The sequence below is a fragment of the Argiope bruennichi genome, chromosome 3 (assembly GCF_947563725.1).
Source record: "Argiope bruennichi chromosome 3, qqArgBrue1.1, whole genome shotgun sequence".
NCBI classification, from domain to species: domain Eukaryota; kingdom Metazoa; phylum Arthropoda; class Arachnida; order Araneae; family Araneidae; genus Argiope; species Argiope bruennichi.
The window spans coordinates 1,844,368-1,863,001 of NC_079153.1; the positions used below are offsets into that span (position 1 = coordinate 1,844,368).

Here is an 18,634-nt window from a genome sequence, read left to right on the forward strand (position 1 = left end):
TCGTATGGCTTAACATTTAGTTGCTCCACTTGTGCAACATGATTAAATAGAGCGAAAGACTGATCTTCAAATGTGATAGTTCTACATCAAACTTCCAAAATCTCAACAGACAAATACAACATGAAGACACTTGAAGCGCATATTTTTCTCCTTTCTGGTCATGATACAATGAAAATATGCATATTTTCCTTTATTGTTTGTAATAATATTAATATTATACAGGACTTAATCGTTTTCTTGCATCAAATAAAATTAAGCAATGAAAGCTCATTTACTGATACTATTGTTTTCATTTTACATTGTTGTAGTTCTTGGTATTGCTCGCATATAGATTCCGGTGGCTGGAAAAGTCATGACTCCTTGGCATATCACAGGTAGAGGGTCAATAGTCTTTTCACACGCTTCAAATCTGAACTTTTTAATCAATCTAAATATTGCGAGTTTTGCTTCTGCTAGAGCAAATCTCGCCGCTATGCAATTTCTCCTGCCGATTCCAAACGGCATGTAGGCCATGGTATTCAGGGATGCTTTGTTTTCGGGCGAAAAACGATCCGGATCAAACTTCCACGGGTCTGGCCACAGATCTGGATCGTGATGGATGTCCCAAACTGGAGCTTCCACGATAGCTCCTTTCGGTATTGTTACTGATCCTACCTGGTAGTCTCTAATACACTCTCGAATTACAAAACCTGTAATTGGAGGATATAATCGAAGAGATTCTGTTAAAACTTGGTTGAGATACTGAAGATCTGCAAAAGATAAAAACTAAAATTTAGTACACAACTTCTGAGAAAAATCATGATTAAAAACATGTAATAAATTGTTTAGGAATATTCTTCACATTAAAACATTTTTGTTATGCGATTTTTGCAAAGTTAGTTTCACTTTTATTTTTGGTTAAGTAATGCATTGTTCCTCTGAGTAATTATTTTTCGTTTTATGATGGTCAAAAGACAACCCCTTGCATCAGAGACACGAGCTTGTCACGTTTACAGTCTTTCTATTCGTCAGAAGTTTTGTATGAAAGTCATTTCCAGCCATGCGCAAGTGTTGTATAGGGATTGGGCATCCCTAGATCTTTTGGCTTGTGACTGCCACGAAATTCAGGCATCCAAGATTGCTTGAGAATCATGTTTAATCATCATATTAAGTATAAAAGTGACATTTAATAATTACTCTACAAAATAAGATGGATTATTTATAGAGAAGGATTTTCATCCTTAACAATCAAGACCCCCAAAATAAAGAAAAACATCTTTTGAAATTGTTATCGTATAGCTGGATATTAACTTACTGATAGGCCACTTCTGGAGAAGCAATTGTATCAAAATCCTCTAAAATCTCTTTGGCCTCTCCCTCAGACACAACATTCACTAGATTGTGGAGACATTTTATGAAGTAACTATTAACTCTATAACTAAGGATCGAATGGCATTTATATTTCTATGTATCATTAAGTGGGCAACAAAAATATTTTTCTTCATATTTATGTCAAACTAAATACCTTTTTATAAATTTAGAATTCAAGTGGTAATACTAGAATGTTTACTTAAAGACTTTTGATTTTTCCTCTATGTTTTTTGATATATCATATTAAGTAAAAACAGTTCATAAAAAAAGTCTTAGAATATATTTTTTAAAATCCATTTAAAAACTTTCAGCTTTATTTCCGTATGTGTAACTCTAATGCTGAGGAGGGATGTAATGCGAAAAGATTTTGTTCATTATTGAGGATAAATATTAATTTGTAAAATATATATGCATATTTATATTTCATGAATGAGTTCAACTATTTTAGAGAACATAATGTATGGAGAATCCGCTGTACCATTGAATTGTTAAAGTTTTTTCTAGAATCGACCTAACGAATTGAATATCCAGCAACTGATTCGCATACTTCCAGCGTCTAAATTCGGTAAACTGAGACAGCTTTCGATATTGAGTTTAAAATATTATTGCAGTGAAAATTTTTAAGAAATTACAGTAAAAGAAACACGGCAAAATTCAAACACAACAAAAATCAGTTCGAGTACGATTTAAGAAATTAGGTTCATTCCCAAACAGCTTTCCAGCCATCATTTTTGTGCTAATTAAGATTGTATTTCTTGCATGAATGATCAGCACGCGTAACACCTCCTTTCGAAAGGGCGGGAAATCTTTTCTAATGAAGATGCGTGAGGAAGGCGAAGCCCGGGAGCTTCCTATGAAAGATAATCCTTTATTTTGGATTATCATATTCCATTTTCATCACCTTCCATGATGGCCCAAAGAATACATGTGTTTTATTCCTATAAAACTATGCTGCATATATTTTCCATAGATATGGGGGAAATGTGACCACTTTTTTTACGGTTATCCTGAAGAACACGCTATCGAGAATGAACAACAGAACAGAAGGACAACGAAACATTCATTTTGAGGTATGGCATTAAAAAAAAGCACAGTTTGCTTTGTAAAAGAATATGACCTTTTAGTTTTGGAAACAGAAACATTCTTGAAAGAAAATAACAAACGGAATAAAATTTTAAAAATTAAATAAAAAGGATAGAATTTCTATTCTAATTGTTTTCAGTGTACTTCATGCCACATATCGCTTCTGAGACATTTTATTATTTAACTATGGACTTGTGCACACATTCCATTTTTTGGTCAGATGCCTATTATTTGGCACAAACGATTAGCAGCTGGACGTACATTGATAGAGATGACAGGTTCGAAACGACAATAGCGTGGGAGGCATGTTTGCATACACCCCCCACTCACTATCAAAATATTTGACATGACTCATTGCTTCATCTACATTTTATAGCAAATAATGTGATCGACTCAAAATGAATGTGTGCTCCAAATCTAAAAAGCCCTGGTCCTTTTAATTTTTGAACTTAGATCATACAATGAATGAAAGTTTCAACACATGCTTCAAATATGGATGTCGGCAAAGAAATGGGACGGTTATTCCCATCCATTTTTTTTTCAAGTTCAGTGTTCAAATCAATGGACCTCTTTCCTAATCGACCGCCCATTAGACTTTCTGCCCTTGATTTTTATTACTAGCCAATAATCCATCGACTGCCATAGGATTTCACAATAGTAAAATTATCTACGGAGTAAGGGTGTCACGAGAACTAAATGCTTATTGGTAACATCACCCTATAAACAGAGAAACAAAAAAAATTTAGCTGGAATGGAACAGTATTCTAAAAAGAAGGACTGAAATGGGTGCATTGCTGATTATTTATGAGGGTATATCCTTTCACAGATATTTGAAGGAAGATCATTACAGAAAAAGATCCTTGGCATTCTGCTTACTTTGAATGGTGTGGTAACTGTCGTCTTCTGCCCGCTCCATCTCTTCATAAAGTTTTTCTTGAATCTCCGGATGTTTCACGAGCAAATGGAAGGTAAATGCTAACGATGTGGAAGACGATTCGTAGCCACCCAGGATAAAAAGAAACACATTATGAAGAATGTCTTCATTGGAGAGTCTAGCACCCATCTCATCTGAAATGAAAATGGGCATACATTTAAATATGGAACAGCCATTTTACATCCAGAAGAGAAGTCGTTTTATTTTATAAATTTGTATAAATTTGCTCTTTAGAAAGCAGAAAGAGTAGGTAAGAATGAGTTTTTAACTGCTGCGAATTTATTTGCAACATTTTATTTTGTTCGGAAAGAGAAAATATTAAAGATTTCCATTTATAAGAGAAACAATTCCCTAAATAAAAAAATACATTTCGTAACTAAATGATGCGAAAGTAAGAGAAATGAACTAAAAAATAATAGGATGACGCATCTCTAAATGTAAGGGCGTTACTTAGACTTTATCGTAGGACACAATTTTATGATGGGAAGAGTATTCCCTGTCGCTGCTTGTGTTCGTTCACGACCCATTCATAGAGCAACGAATCCAAAGGCGTGAATTTATTCGTTATACAAATAACAGAATGTTCATTTCGAAGCAGTAGTCTGGCAGATTCTAAACGGGTTGTAATGCGACTCCAACTCAAATGTGCACTTTTCCTGAATTCCCTTCACTTCCTTCTTTTATCAATAGAATGTTAACTATTTTTAGAATACAAAAAAAAAGTTTAAAATTCTTATGTAATAAGAGAATTTCCCCATTTTTTTCGAAAAATGACTCATAAGAAAGGCCAGAAACGGATCAAGTTACTTATTTTTATCAAAGAATTTGTCCATCTCGAAAATTTTTTCCGTTTGGAAATGATATCTAGAGATTGCTTGATTCGAATAGAAAAGAGCTGAAGTAGACATGTTTCTGAAAATGCTTGTGAAAGACGCCCTTGTGGGAGTCGTCACCCCGGATCTACCTTAAAAACAAACGGCATTGAGAGTTGAACAGCAGATCTCTGTGCACTTGAAAAAAATGTCACAAGTTCAGATGAAAAAAAAAAAAAAAATCGATGAAGGACGTAGCTGCAGAATAAGAAACAGGTGCATACTTTTCGACTTCTGCGATCTTATGGTTCGCCCTTCATAGTAATTAATAGTATTCAATTACTTAGACGATAGAGACATTAGGCTTAAGATAACAAATGGCTTATAGAATTTGCGAACATCTCATTCACTTTAGCATGTGACTTTGGAGATTTTGGTTTAGCTATATCAATATCTTGTTTTAAAGCAACTCTAGAGCTATTTTGGGTCCGACTTCGTAATGTTGAACCGCACTCAGATAACAAGGACGACATTGAGCTCGCACTCCCCCTCTCCACTCTTCCACGCCACACCGGCAGGAGGACGTTTGACTCCGATGCAGTTAGCGTGCACCAGAACCGCTTATTCAATGGCTCTTTGGAGGAATCGGGCCTCGAACCAGAAACCCTCTGGCTCCGCAGCCGAGACTCTACCATTAGGCCACCACTGCCCTATTAGGAGTGAGTGCCGGGATAAATTCGAAATGATTTTTTTTTTCAAATCGTGAGAGTAAAATTAAAATATCACGCTGTCGCAAGTGATCATGAATATTTAAATTGGAACCTGTTTATTTAAATTGAAGTGATCAGCGTTTTCTTTGCTTTCCTTACTCTGAAAGGCATCAGATCTGATTTGGAACAAGCGTTTTTTTCTAATTAGTATTATTTTATTCTAAAATTTGGTACGTAGCAATTGTTGGAGTACTACTAAGAAAACGTTGTAGAACATAGCAACGATACTTTTCGATGCAACGCAGTTAGTGTCATAGATTTAATTTCTCGAATCGTTTACCAACAACAAATTTCTAAACCTGTAGTGATAAGAATATATTTTTCGATGAAAATGTTTTTTAAAGGTTATAAATAATTTTGTTTGAGAAAATGTATGCATTACTGAATAAATTGCGAAGTCTAAATTTGTATAATATCCTTGGTATTATAGGTCATAACTAGTGAAATATTTTTGATGTAATAAAATTTTAAACAAAAGAAAAAAAAAGAAATAGAAGAAGAACCTCTCTCTTCCTCAACTTAAGCTGATGGAGGTAAAAAATTTGTTTCATTATTTTATGTTCAGTCAGCGGCTACCTCATTGATGCGGAATGTGTTGATTGGCGCATTCTCCAGAAAGTCGCCGTTGAAATGGTACAAAATAGTATTATTCAAAGGTCTATTTTTTGGTTAATTTTGACACAGAATAGTGGTTAATGCGTCACGTGAATTACTAGTGTAAAATGTTAATGCCTTAAACATATCTAATTATAAATAATCTATTTAAAAATGGAGAAATAAGTAAAACTTAAATAACAATATTTTTTAAAATTATATTTTTGATAGAAATAACATAAAATGATAAAATTTTGATAGAAATAACATAAACATTTCTTGGGTCATTGCGAGCCTTTTTTTTCTCAATTTCAAATATATATCTTTATTTAATAGCTTAGATATTAGTTGTTGGATCAAGAACAGATTGAGGACTGCTTATATAAATTCTTTTAAATGTAAATATATATAAAAAACGCACAAAAGCATTCCGACATTAAAAAAAATTATCATAAAATGCGGCTTTCTTTAAATCGGATTTGTGTTAACTATTGTTGGAATTTTACAAGACAACATTAATAGCAAATGGCCCTTCGTTCAAAAATAAAGAAGACAATCGTCCTGCGTTCGCGGTCAGCAATTGCTGTCGATACTGCTTGGAGATGGCAATAATTTTTGACCTTTGAAGCAATAATTTTTGAACAGTTCTTATATCAAGTAATTGAACCATGCAAAATGCGAATTAGCGGCCTTCTTTAGGAGAATAAAATGTCGTTGGTTTCAAGAAAGAATGGATTGAAAAGCGAAGCCGTTCGTCAAATAGCGTGTGTACTTATGAACACAGAATGAAAAATGCTTGGTTCTTACTGTTCTCTCGTCGCTCTAGCATCAGCTGTAAAAAGTCCATGCTCTTGATTTCCGGATTCTTGTTCCTTTCAGTAATGGCTTTGCTCACGCTGCTCACGACGAGATCCATCATTTTTTCCGCTGTCTTGAGTTTATTGATAAGTTTCATGACGTACGCTATGGACGGGAACATGAAAGTATAATGCGTGGCTGTCTTGTGGCTTCGGCAAAGATAACTCTGGACCTGTCAAAAATGAGTTGGAAAGGAAACAATTTAAATGAGGCGTTGTTAATCAAATTGGGCAAAACTGCAAATTATTACAATAAATGGAATGAGAGTGAATATGAAAGATGATGTATTTCATATTATAGCAATTTTCAACTGACACATATCCAGTATTCTTAATATTTTAGCCGCCTTTGGCGACCAGCTTATTCGCCCATATTATAGTTTTTTTATTGCCATATTTAAAAAAAAATATTTATAACTATCATTGCTTGAATTCATTTTTTGTATGGTTTAACTAGCCTGTGTCAGAAACGGCATTCTCGTGTCATGGTTTAAGTAAAATAATTTTTTTATTATAAAATGTCAATAACAACACCATAATTTTTACAGTGAGAAAATCAAGTAACAATTTATTGTAATCAATGAAGATTATTTAATTGAGATGCAGATTCAAATGAGATTGATTTGAATTTTAGTTTAATAAACATTGTTATATTCGAACCAACAAAAACATTCTATCTAATAAATACAAATAAAAGTAAATTTTGAAGAAAACTATACACTTGGGGGTACTTTTTATAATTCTGGATAAGGAATAGCTTTTCTCCACGTTGGACGTAGGAGTGATGAGGAGCAAAAGTAACATCAATTCTTGTTGCCTAATCATCATCTGAAATTCTATTGATACACTTAAAATTGTATTTTGCAATAGTAAAACGAAAAAAAAAAAAAAAACTGAGTCATTTAGTGTTTTGAAATATTTTGAATGCCTAGGTATGTAAAATATTTTTTTAAACAAAAGCAAATGAGATGCAATGGCAAGATGCATATATTCATGTCTGTTGAAAATGTATGATCACACATAAACATAAATCATTATTAGTAAAAAGGATGCTTTGCCATTTCTGATCTGCAAATAATATCTTTTTTTTCAGAGAGAGGTTTTCAGTCTTTGATTTTTCATTGTTTTATGTGGATCACGTAGACCTAAGGGCTCCATTTCATTGTGAGATCATGTTCTGTAGAAAATATCACATTTCTTAAATAAAAGAATTGCATCATAGTTTCTAGAATAGAGTTAATGGAAAAATATTTTATAACAATGAAGAAACAAATAAGCCATTGAATTATGTCTACGCTGTAAAAAATCATTATAAAAAAGAAAAGATTAGTTACATTAAATATCTGCAGTATTTTAAACTTTTTATTATAGTTCCCATTTTAGAAAAAAATTATTTCACATAAGACAGTAACTCACAGATGTGAGTAAAGCGTCTTGCGGATTGTCTTGGCAGCGTGTTTTCATTGCGAGGGCGCAATCGGCTATAACATCCAGCGTCAGCCCTTGCACCACCTTGTACATGTCGAAGGCTTCGTTCTTCTGCGCTTTGCTTGCAACGACATCGACAGTGATGTCTACCTTCAAAAAGAGATAAAATGGCACCATGAAGAAGCATTCATTATATGAATTTCAATAAGTTCTACACTATTTACACACTCAGAGGAAAAAAAAATTGCAGATTGATTCAAAATAACTGACAGTAATTTGTAAGAGACTCTGGTGCACAAACGAGTCTTTTTTGCATATGGACATATGGGCAGAAATAGCAATTATTGGGATCTCTGTGACAGTGAATAAGCGTAATTAGAGGACACCATGCTTTCTTTAGATCTTATCTGAAGAGAGGTTCTTCCGTCAAGTCCTGAGTCGCGAAACAATCTGCAGAAATGCCAGCCCATACATTGATAAAATATTCTTCTGCATCGAGCTGTACTATTGCATGTGGACTCGTTGGTGGTCTTTTTGAGAATTATGAATTGAAAATACGGTTTCTTAAAAAATACTCCTTAGGCAGGGAAATCAACCAATGCAATGACAGGCTTTGGCATAATCAAATGATGCGTCTAGCCATCCTTCGCTGTTTTTATGCCCGCTCCCATATTTCCTCCTTTAACATTACTTGGCTTTGACAAGGTATTACAAAATAGTGTTGAAAAAGCTAAGATTAGATCAGGCACATTAATCACAGAATTAATCATTTTCAACTAAGAATCACAATCTAAGATTAGATCAAGCACAGAATGAATCATTTTCACAATAGAACTTGGTAATCCAAACACAAAATTTAAGACCTACAGGAAATTTTTGTCCGAAGAAAAAAACCCAAGAAAATGAAATGAAATGTGCATTGCAGGTTTAATAGAGTATAAATTCCCAGCGGTTCAATAATGCTTTCTGTTAAACAACATTAATAAATTTGCGCAGCATTTACGAAAACAATGGCATATAGGGCTCAATAGCAGCGGCAAATCTTTGGAATAGTTACATTCAAAATGCAAGATACTTGCTGTCATGAGACGAATATGTTTTATATGATGTTGTTATATGTGATGCTGTTGCAAATTTGAATTATATTAAAACTAGATTGCATTCATTTTCCTGCAAATAATCTGATGTTTCAATAGCAATTTGAGTTTGGGATCTCATGCTCTTTCTAAAAAAAATTACTTATTCCTGTATTTCTGAAGTACCCTTAAAGACTGCAAATGATACTTTTATGCACCCTGAATTCTTGGCCTCTTTGCAAATTACTGAACAATCGATTTGAATCATCTTGCAATGGCAAACTACAAATCTAATGCTAATATATTAAGATCTTCAATGAATGGCTTAATATAAGTGGCCTACTTTTCGTCTGAAAATGTGTGACATGAACTTGATCTTCCCCGAACTAAAGATGGGAGAGAGAAAATTTCTCACATCGGTCCAACGCTTGCCATTTAATCCAATAAGTGTTTCGCTCAATGGTGGTAAATCTATGAACAGAGGTCGATTGCGAAAGAATTCAAAATCTTTGATGAACATCTGTTGGAACAAAAACAATAAGAAACATGAATATATTATAAATGCACTCTTTTTTTTTTCAGAGAGAAAATGTACTAAAAAATAAAAATAATTAAGGGAAAAAATCTATAATTCAAAGCAAAAGTTGTAAAAGTTTGATTATAAAATTAAAATTATAATTACTTATCATAATTATAAAAATATTAAATAAATCAACATTTTCTTTACATTTATAATAGATCTCAATTTTTAATAATGTTTTCAAATATGTTTTTTTATATTCCTTGTGATATGCATTAGGTAACTTTCTTACCGTAATATTTGCAGTGTTTCATTCAGTTTAAAGTTTGTTTTAATAATTTAATGTTCGCATAACAAAAAAAAAACTGTTTTATAAATAAAATAGTGAACGCATTTTCAATTGTCTTGGCATTTTTATTATTTGGCTTATTTAATCTTTAATATATTTCATTATTTATTGCTAAAATTATTTCCGAATAATTTCTTTTCTTAATTATTATTATTCCTTAATTAATTATTAAATATTATTAAGTTAATAAATTAACTTAATTAATTTCTTAATAACATTTCCGATAATAACTTTCTCGAAGTAACTGCCTAACATCACTTCTCTTATACAATCAAAAATACATAAGAACCAAGAAATTTATTTATTATTCCGCTATGAAAATACAGCAATATTATATTGTCATCAACAAGTGCACAACAGTACAGAATCTAGAATTCTAATGCAACCGAAAATGAATCTAAAAGCGATTGCACAATTCTACCATCACAGAGCTGAACGATTCAAAATAAGTACAGCTTGTAAAAAAAATGCTAAGCTCCTTTATGGAAATGGGCAACCATATTCCTGCCAAAAGAGTTCGTATTATTAACTTATTTTAGTAAAGAGTAAAAATAATTCTTTAATTGGTTTTGTGCCCTTGCTGCAAACTGCTGCAGTATAGGAAGTGATAATAAGGCATAATAAGGAATATTTGTTGCATCTGAAAGTTTATCGAATAATTTTATAGAAAGCCGAAATATTTCATTACTTTATTGTAAACATTTACTAAAGGTCAAAATAGTTTGCTTTTCCATTCTCACACACAAAATTAGGAATAGAAAGTGTTATAATCATAAGAATATTCTAATAGAAATCTTGTGAATTTCTGCATTTTCGTATATGTTTGTAATTGCTAATCCTTTCTGTAAACACATTTCGTAGAAGGATGCTGTAAAGAGGAAAAATATATTTATATTCTTCTACAAATAGGACAGGATTACGATTATACCCACCTTAAATAACCAGCATATCTAAACTTTCCTTGTTACTGACTATTATTCTTTTTGAAAGTATATAAGTGCAAGCATAGTATTTTATTTTCTTGCAGTGCATTCTCTGAGATATTTTAAATGTTCAGTATCTCAAAATTCTTTTCCATTTTCTTCTTCTCGAATTTGAAACTGCCGAAAAATCAAAGTGGGCAGTATTTTGCATGATTAGAAAATTTTCTTAAAATCAAAATGATAGAATAACGTACCACCTGACAAACATTTACTTACGACAATTTCTTTTGCACTGAATAAGTGTTTACTAACTGACACTTTTATGCTTTCAAATTTCTGCTCATATCAGAAGCAGCGAACTACCAGATGAATAATAGATTAAGAAAATTCAACAATAATGCGAATTAAAGATAAGCAGAACAAATGAGCGAATATTTAAAATGATGCTCTGAGATTTGCAACCATGTCTATTAACTAGCATATATCCTGCACACGCATCTTCGTAATACATTGTATTGAATCTGAACGCCGATAGAACAAGAGAGAAAACTCATTTACATTTATCAGTGAAAAAGACGCACTATTATTTTATGTGCTCCTAAAATAAAGTGATGTACCCTTTCTATTTTTGATGAGAAGAATGCAGATCAGAAAAAGAATGCAGATCAATCAAGTGTTTTTTCTCTCTCTCTATCTAACTTTAAAATTAATATTTATTTTAAACAATAAAAGAATATATTAAATATTATTTCTTCTGCTGGTATAACAAAACTTTCATTTTGATGTTTTCAGCTTAATGACAATTCAAGTTCAGGTGTAATTTAAGTAAAACTTTGAATGCCCTTGGATATTTCTTAGCGGAAAAGAATTAAACTTCAACCCACAAATTTTCACTCTAAATATTTTATCGTGCATGAAGTAGCAAACAATTTTATAACGTAGATTGAAACTTTAAATACTTTTAAAGTACTACAAAAACAAAAATATATTGTTACGAATCTGTAATGCTGCTTCCCAGCATAGTTGGTTCCACCATCAGAAAGACAGTTTTACAGTAATCTGTATTGGACGGAGTCCGGGTGTCGCGTCGGAGGCGCCGGAGCTTGGCGACCATTTGTCGACTTTGGCGCCAAAATAGATTATACCCGAAACATCGAGGAATTTCCCGTTCCGTCCAGTAGGAACCGAGATGCGCCTCGAACGTTCCTGATTGGTTGAGAGGCTTCTAGCCCCGCCTCCAGAGACCTATAAAAGGAGGCAGCCGCAGCTGCCAGAGTAGAGTAGTCGGAAGAGACAGAGAAAAGTAGTCGGAATCGACTGTGAAGAACTGGTCTTCCAGAGATTAGCAGAGCAGCGACGGAGTCAAGCTGGTGACTGGTGCTGAACTAAGCTGTGCTCTACTGTCTGCAGTAGAGTCTTGTTGTATGCTGTTGTATACTGCACATCTCGGCTGAAGATAATCATCTTCTATGCTGTATATAGTGTCGTCTTTGTGCTATCCTGTGTGTCTTCGTGTAAATAAACATCGTAGTTTTATTTTCTACTGCTGATTGCGCGTTCTCCACACCATGTAGCTTCCACTATCCAAACGAACCCGGAAATTTCGTATCAATATTATCAACGACATTCAGAGAATATATAAATATTACTCATCTAAATATGGAAACAACCATTTCATTAAATATGTTAAATATTTTTCGATGTTATTATGGTATATTAACCAAAATGTGTACTCTATATAATTTTTCCATGCGAAATTTGTACATAACATAAAAAAAGGAGTGTTACTGTTGGAAATTTAAAAGTTGGAACAATTTTAAATACGTGGACAATCCCTAAGAAAATTTTATGCACGTCTATTAGTATATGTTACTAGATTTTGAAAAGTTATTTTAGTTTTCCTGCGCGATGATTGATAGTAGAATAAAGTTGGGTGGCTCCTTTTTCCTTCGGCATCTGTACATAGATGTATGTAAGAAAAATATTTAATAACTAAGAGGCTCTGGGAAGAAAGTGCCAAGACACATTTTCATGACATTATTCCAAAGCGTATTTATACCATTGCCTATTTTATTTAGCGAAATTTTATATGAAACTATCATTTGGAAGTATATGTCTAGTTACAATATTTAAGGAAATAATTGTCTGCGGGATACACATAATACGGTGTTATTCTGATCTCCACGCACAAACTTCAAGGGGAAGTAGAAAACATCAACAAAATGAAAATCACATAAATACTCAGAATCCTGAAAGAATAGGTGCCGATGTGAGAGCGATCTCGGGTTTCTCTTTGAAGCCGGCGACTGAGTGAGATGGAAATGAATCCTTTCATTAACGCTGAATATTTAGACGATATTCACTTCGTTTATGGCCCAGGTAATGGAGATAGACGCACTACTGTAAGGCTGTGTCAGGAAAGGTTTCCAACTAGGCTAATACCAAATCACCAAATGTTTCTTTAGAACCTGTGTGGGCATGTTTCCTTCAGATTTTCGATGCAGGACACCTGGTGGTTTTCGAGCAGTATGAATAATCGACTCAGAAGAGGTCTTTTGAAAGCTGTGCACTAAATCCCAGTTTCAGTATATATATATTACCGCTATACATTCGCATTATTCATACGAATTATGCATACGAATTATGGCGAGTCATGCACAGCGAAGGCTTCTATCGTTTTCATTTTCAAGTAATCAAGTATTTCAGGATGAAGATGATCTTCGACGTTCGCACAGTGGTTTTCCGTGTTTTGTTTAATAATGAAGCACAGTCAGACCGCTTCTTCGATATGAAAGTGCGGGCGGGAATCGGTCCGTTCAACTTACCACCTCGAATGCAGATCTTTCTTTCAACTCTCTTCAGAAGGTCCTTCCGGAATTTCTAACAAATATTCATGCACAAGTTCGATGCCGAATGGGGTTTGATAACCATTGGGCTTCATCTTATTATGGAATTTTCGTACGTGATTATCTGGCGGTAGATGGAATGGGCATGGTGGTCACGTCGCATAGCCACCAAAACCTCCTGATTTATCAGCTTTTGATTTTTAGTTGTGTAGTGTCCTGAAGGGCAATGTCTTGTTATAAGAATCGCCACAGCTGCTGCTAGGATCCTCGTCAGTATTTTTGAAAATGTTGGCCGATCCGTGCACCTTAAGTGTCGAACGTGCATGAACGTTGATGGGCGTCATTTCAAGAACTTCCTTCGATGCTTTTAACTATTGTACTGTATTTTTGTATAATAAAGAATTTAACCCTTAACTGGGGAGGTGAAATTTTAGGACTTAACTGGGGAGGTGCGGTCTAAGAGACCGCATTTCATTTACATTCAAATTAAATTTTCTAATGAATGTATTAGTATGAAAAACTGCCAGTATATTTTGCAGATATTTTTTTTGATATATAGTTATGTTTTAGAAATTTTTCAAAATATATTATCATTGAAAAAAGTAAATGCTTTGGAACATATATTTTCTTCTCAAATTAAATTAAATACAATAAATAATATTCTTGAAAAGGCCTATTACTTTTTACTTTTTAAATCATATTTACTTTTACAGTATATGAAGGTATATAGAAGACAATATAATGTAAAATTCAACATTTATATGAAAAATAAAAAAAAATGACAATGTGTAAAATTGGCCCTTTTTTTTATCGGCTTGCATGACTTTCTTAGCACAGTTTTCTAGGGCATTTTAAACATACAGGTAAATATCTAGTATAAAAATCAACCTATAAATTCTTTATATATATCTTTCGGTATATTAATATATTTTATAAATTTTTCAAAATACATTATCACTAGAAAAATGAATTATGTTTGAACATACATATCAAAATCAGTTGAATGCGAACTTTCATTGAAAAACTTCTCTGTATAATTATCCTTATCACTAAAATCACTTTATGCTTCATTTAAAAGTGACTGGAGCACTGCTTCATAATAGGATCAGTAAACTGGATGATATTTCGGGGCCCAAATTTTAGCGGCATCTGCTAAGCCTTCTTTATCAATGGGACACTAACAGGGAGATGCGGTCTTAGAGACCGCGCTAGAAGAGATAACTGAATTATTTTAAAAAGCATCTGCTGAAATCGGTTGAAAAAGTACACGTGTATTGAAGGTCACAAGACAGGAAGCTACAGGGTCAATTGAGCTAAAAATAGAATAGGGGAGACGGAAAATCCATCGCTAGCGGTCTCACAGACCGCACGTCCACAGTTAAGGGCTAAAACTGCCGTCTGTACTGTGCCCTACTTTGTCTTTATGCTTCTTTATCATTTAAGGGAGGCATTTTGCACCCAGCTTTCTTATGTAATTTTGATTCCTATTGATATTTTCTGCCTCCTTGCCAATTTTATACATGTAAGTGAGAAACATCTCGCATATATACATATAATAACTTTACTATTTATTTCAGCTTTGTAAATTTATAAGAATATATTTGCACTTTTTTTTTTAATGCTTTCAACTTGAGTTCAGCAATGAACTTTATAAGTTATTTACTTTTAACTTTAATATTAAATAATATTAATTTTCAAATGTAAGTAACTGGGATTCGTATAAAATCAAGCTAAAACAGCATATATAAATAAATTCACATAAAATAATAAAATGTTCGAACAAGATCAAAAGAGACTGATTCGACTTTGACTAAATAATAACCATTCAATGTGGGTTCCTAAGTAAGCTCGATGCTGATTCTCTGTACTTTAATACACGCGTAAGTGGCGCCAAATTGAAAACTATCGATGTCTTGGTTAAGGGAAGAGTGCAGGAAGACCAGAAACAAGTTCTGAGTGAGTCTTTCATGCATAGGCCAACAAAAAAATTTAGAGAATTTTATTTTTGTTACATTTTTTAACATCATCTACATGCCTCTTTTACATGCTGACCTCCATGACTCCATGTTAATTATTCTAAGCAAACGCATGCAAAATTAATGAACAGAAAGAAATCGCCTATCGCGTTGACATGGAACATTTCACAATTAACAACTGTAACGAAAAATTTTTGAATTAAATTTTATATATCAACTACCAATGCAAGTCAAAGTTGATAAATATTACATAACATCAAGCCTCCGATTTTCATTTGAAATATTCGGTGAATTGAACAGCATTTATAGAAGTATTCAACAAAAAGTAAAACGTAGCAATCAGTCTCACCTGCTTTAACATTTCCAAGTCCTTCACTACGACGAACGGCACTTCACCCAAAAAATATCCAAATACGTCTCCGTATTTCTTGAGCCACGCAGTTATAGTTTCGTTTTTGGTTGGTTTGTACTTCATGTCTTTTAAGTTGCCCCACCAGAACGAGGGCTCGGGACCAGGAATTCCATAGCGCTTGAACAAGTTGTGGTTTTTCTCTCTGTTTCTTGCCCAAAGTACAATCATAACCGCAATACAAACAATGAGGGTCGCTAAAAGTAGCGCGGATGCATCCATTCCTGTGAATAAAAAAAAATTGAAGTAAAAAATCACTTTGCTTTAAAGAAAGAAAAAGCCACTGAAGAAGAATTTTCTTTCCATGAAATTTCATAAATATTTTATAATTTGATATTAAAGAAATCATACAAGATCATTAGAAATTCTTTGTTTGAAAATTTTTATACTCTATAAAAAATAAGATGAATTTAAAAAAATCCGGAGAAGTAAATTGCGAATGGTTTTGAAATCAGGGCTACACATTAAATTTTCAAAGAATAACTCGTCAGATTCAATAAAAATAAGTTAAGCCCTAACGGTTTAACTATGATTTAACGATTGGAAAAATTATTAAAAATGTGGAAAAGGGACAATCGCACGTTCACAAATTTTGCTTTGAAAGCTTATAGAAGAATTCAATAAAAAAGATAAAAGTTTTTTTTTTTGAAAGAACAACTTTCAATTATTGGTCACAGGTTTACATATTTAACTAGTATTTCCTTCACCACTTAGTCTATTACATGCGATGCAATAGTATTTATTTCGATTTATAAAGAAAATGAATGTGTGTTATTTGCATTCTACGGAACCTAGGGCTATCAGACTTGCCACTTTAGAGAATGGGAATGTGCACTTTGGAGCTACGTGTTTGAAATTTTAATTCAAAAGTGAACACAATTGATGTTTTTCCACGATGACTATCAAATATACTACAGTACAAAAATAATTTTTATTTCATTTCAAAATTCAAGTAATTTTCACTTCAATTATATCGATTATTGAGTGTTATAATTTATTTCTCCATTTTTATTTCATTTAAAAATATATTAAGATAATTCCTAAGAGCATAATATATGCATTTGTGGGGAAATAGGCTCAGTCCAGCACTACGTAACAAAACGCATCGAACTCAGAGACATTAGACTCACTATGGATGCTAATTTTAACGCAATATTTCAATAACCTGAAAATTTGAAAAGATTAAAAGAAATGATGGAAAAGATTTCTAGCCGTTTACAAACAGTTTAAAGATTCTTTGAATTTTTGTTGGCCGTTGTTTTCTTAGGCAAAATTTGGATAGTTAATGAGCATAACAGCCAGTTACAATAATCCCTGTTTGTACGGCTAAGTGCTGTGGTAATAGTGTGACTGGCTGTAATTAAAAAGAAGCACATTATAGCCAAATAAAAGTAATATACATGTAATATGTATGTAAAATTTAATATGCATGGATGTGTAACACTTTCATGGAAAAAAATTATCTTTAATCAACGTGTTCCTCTATGATGACAAAAATGGAAATTAAAAAATTATTCTGTCTGCAAATTTACCCTAAAAATTTAATTTTTAGCACGTGGTTGTATAAAGTAAAAAATACGAAACATGATATTTTATAAAAAAATAAATATATGGAAGTAAAAAAATGACAGTAGCTTTTAAATATCTATATTATAATTCAAAATTCAGTGTTATTTAAGGCAAACATGGTTTAATATATATAAGATATTCAAGTTAATTTGGGACCTAACAGCTAATTTCTAAACTACTAAAAACAGGCATATATATTTTATAAAAAATAATGGCCTAAAGAAAGCTTTAGGCCATTATTTTATAACTTGAATTACTCCATTATTTGTATAACTTGAATCAATAAATGCTCTGATGAATAACGGAATTATACAGACTCTGGGTCCTATGAGTCATATTTAATAAAATATTCTTGAGTCTCTAACAAAAGACAATTTAATTCTTTTGTCTCAAAAACTGATTTGAATTACGAAAATCTAAAAAACCCTATTTCATGAAAATCAGCGATTTTAGATCAATACGTTGACCGTCTTGAAGATATGCCCATGAAAATGAAAAATGAAGTATTTATTATGAAAAGGGACAATAATTATTTTACGGAATTGTAATTTAAATTTAACACATATGGATTTTCAATTTTTGACACAACATATTATTGGACCCTTCAGAAGGAACAATATTCAAAAATTGCCTCTTTATTTTCATTAGCATCATTCTGTTATTTGCATCTGTAGCACTTTTTATTAACGCTGCTGCAAATGCTAATATTAACTCTATTTGCTAATTTCTATCAATTTTTCACAAACGATTCTCAACAGATGATGAACTTACACAAAATATGTTTATTTCTGCATGCATTCTACGCCATCGCTTCAGTTCTCTCTTCCTTTTACAACGAATTTTCAAGGGCAGAGAGCAACAAAAAAGAAAATACAAATAATTGCGTAGACGACAGACAACCTGGAAGTCATAGCAATGCTCCCATCTTCGGAGAAGAAATAATCTACATCTTGCAATACGGAACATCCATTCCTGGGTTGAAATATTATATTCAACAACTCTTATCACAATTCACAACAGTATATAACAATAATATTTCGATTCTAAAATTATATTCTTTTAATTACATACAAAAGGAATTGCACACTTTATACTACACTATTTAGTACAAAAACGAAAACAAATAAGAATAAGAATA

The 18,634-nt window shown here is 32.6% G+C and overlaps 1 protein-coding gene across 1 annotated transcript in view; it reads right to left on the bottom strand.

The window, feature by feature from the left end:
- Positions 1 to 230: 230 nt before the first annotated feature.
- The window catches only part of LOC129964198 (uncharacterized), a 47,030-nt gene continuing 28,626 nt past the window's right edge, over positions 231 to 18,634 (bottom strand). The window contains exons 10-15 of the mRNA XM_056078919.1: positions 15,868 to 16,151; positions 9,248 to 9,424; positions 7,817 to 7,978; positions 6,351 to 6,573; positions 3,310 to 3,501; positions 231 to 749 (exon numbers count right to left, since the gene is read on the bottom strand). Coding sequence (XP_055934894.1) covers positions 295 to 749; positions 3,310 to 3,501; positions 6,351 to 6,573; positions 7,817 to 7,978; positions 9,248 to 9,424; positions 15,868 to 16,151 — 1,493 coding nt within the window. The 3' untranslated portion in view covers positions 231 to 294. The remainder of the gene's footprint in view (positions 750 to 3,309; positions 3,502 to 6,350; positions 6,574 to 7,816; positions 7,979 to 9,247; positions 9,425 to 15,867; positions 16,152 to 18,634) is intronic.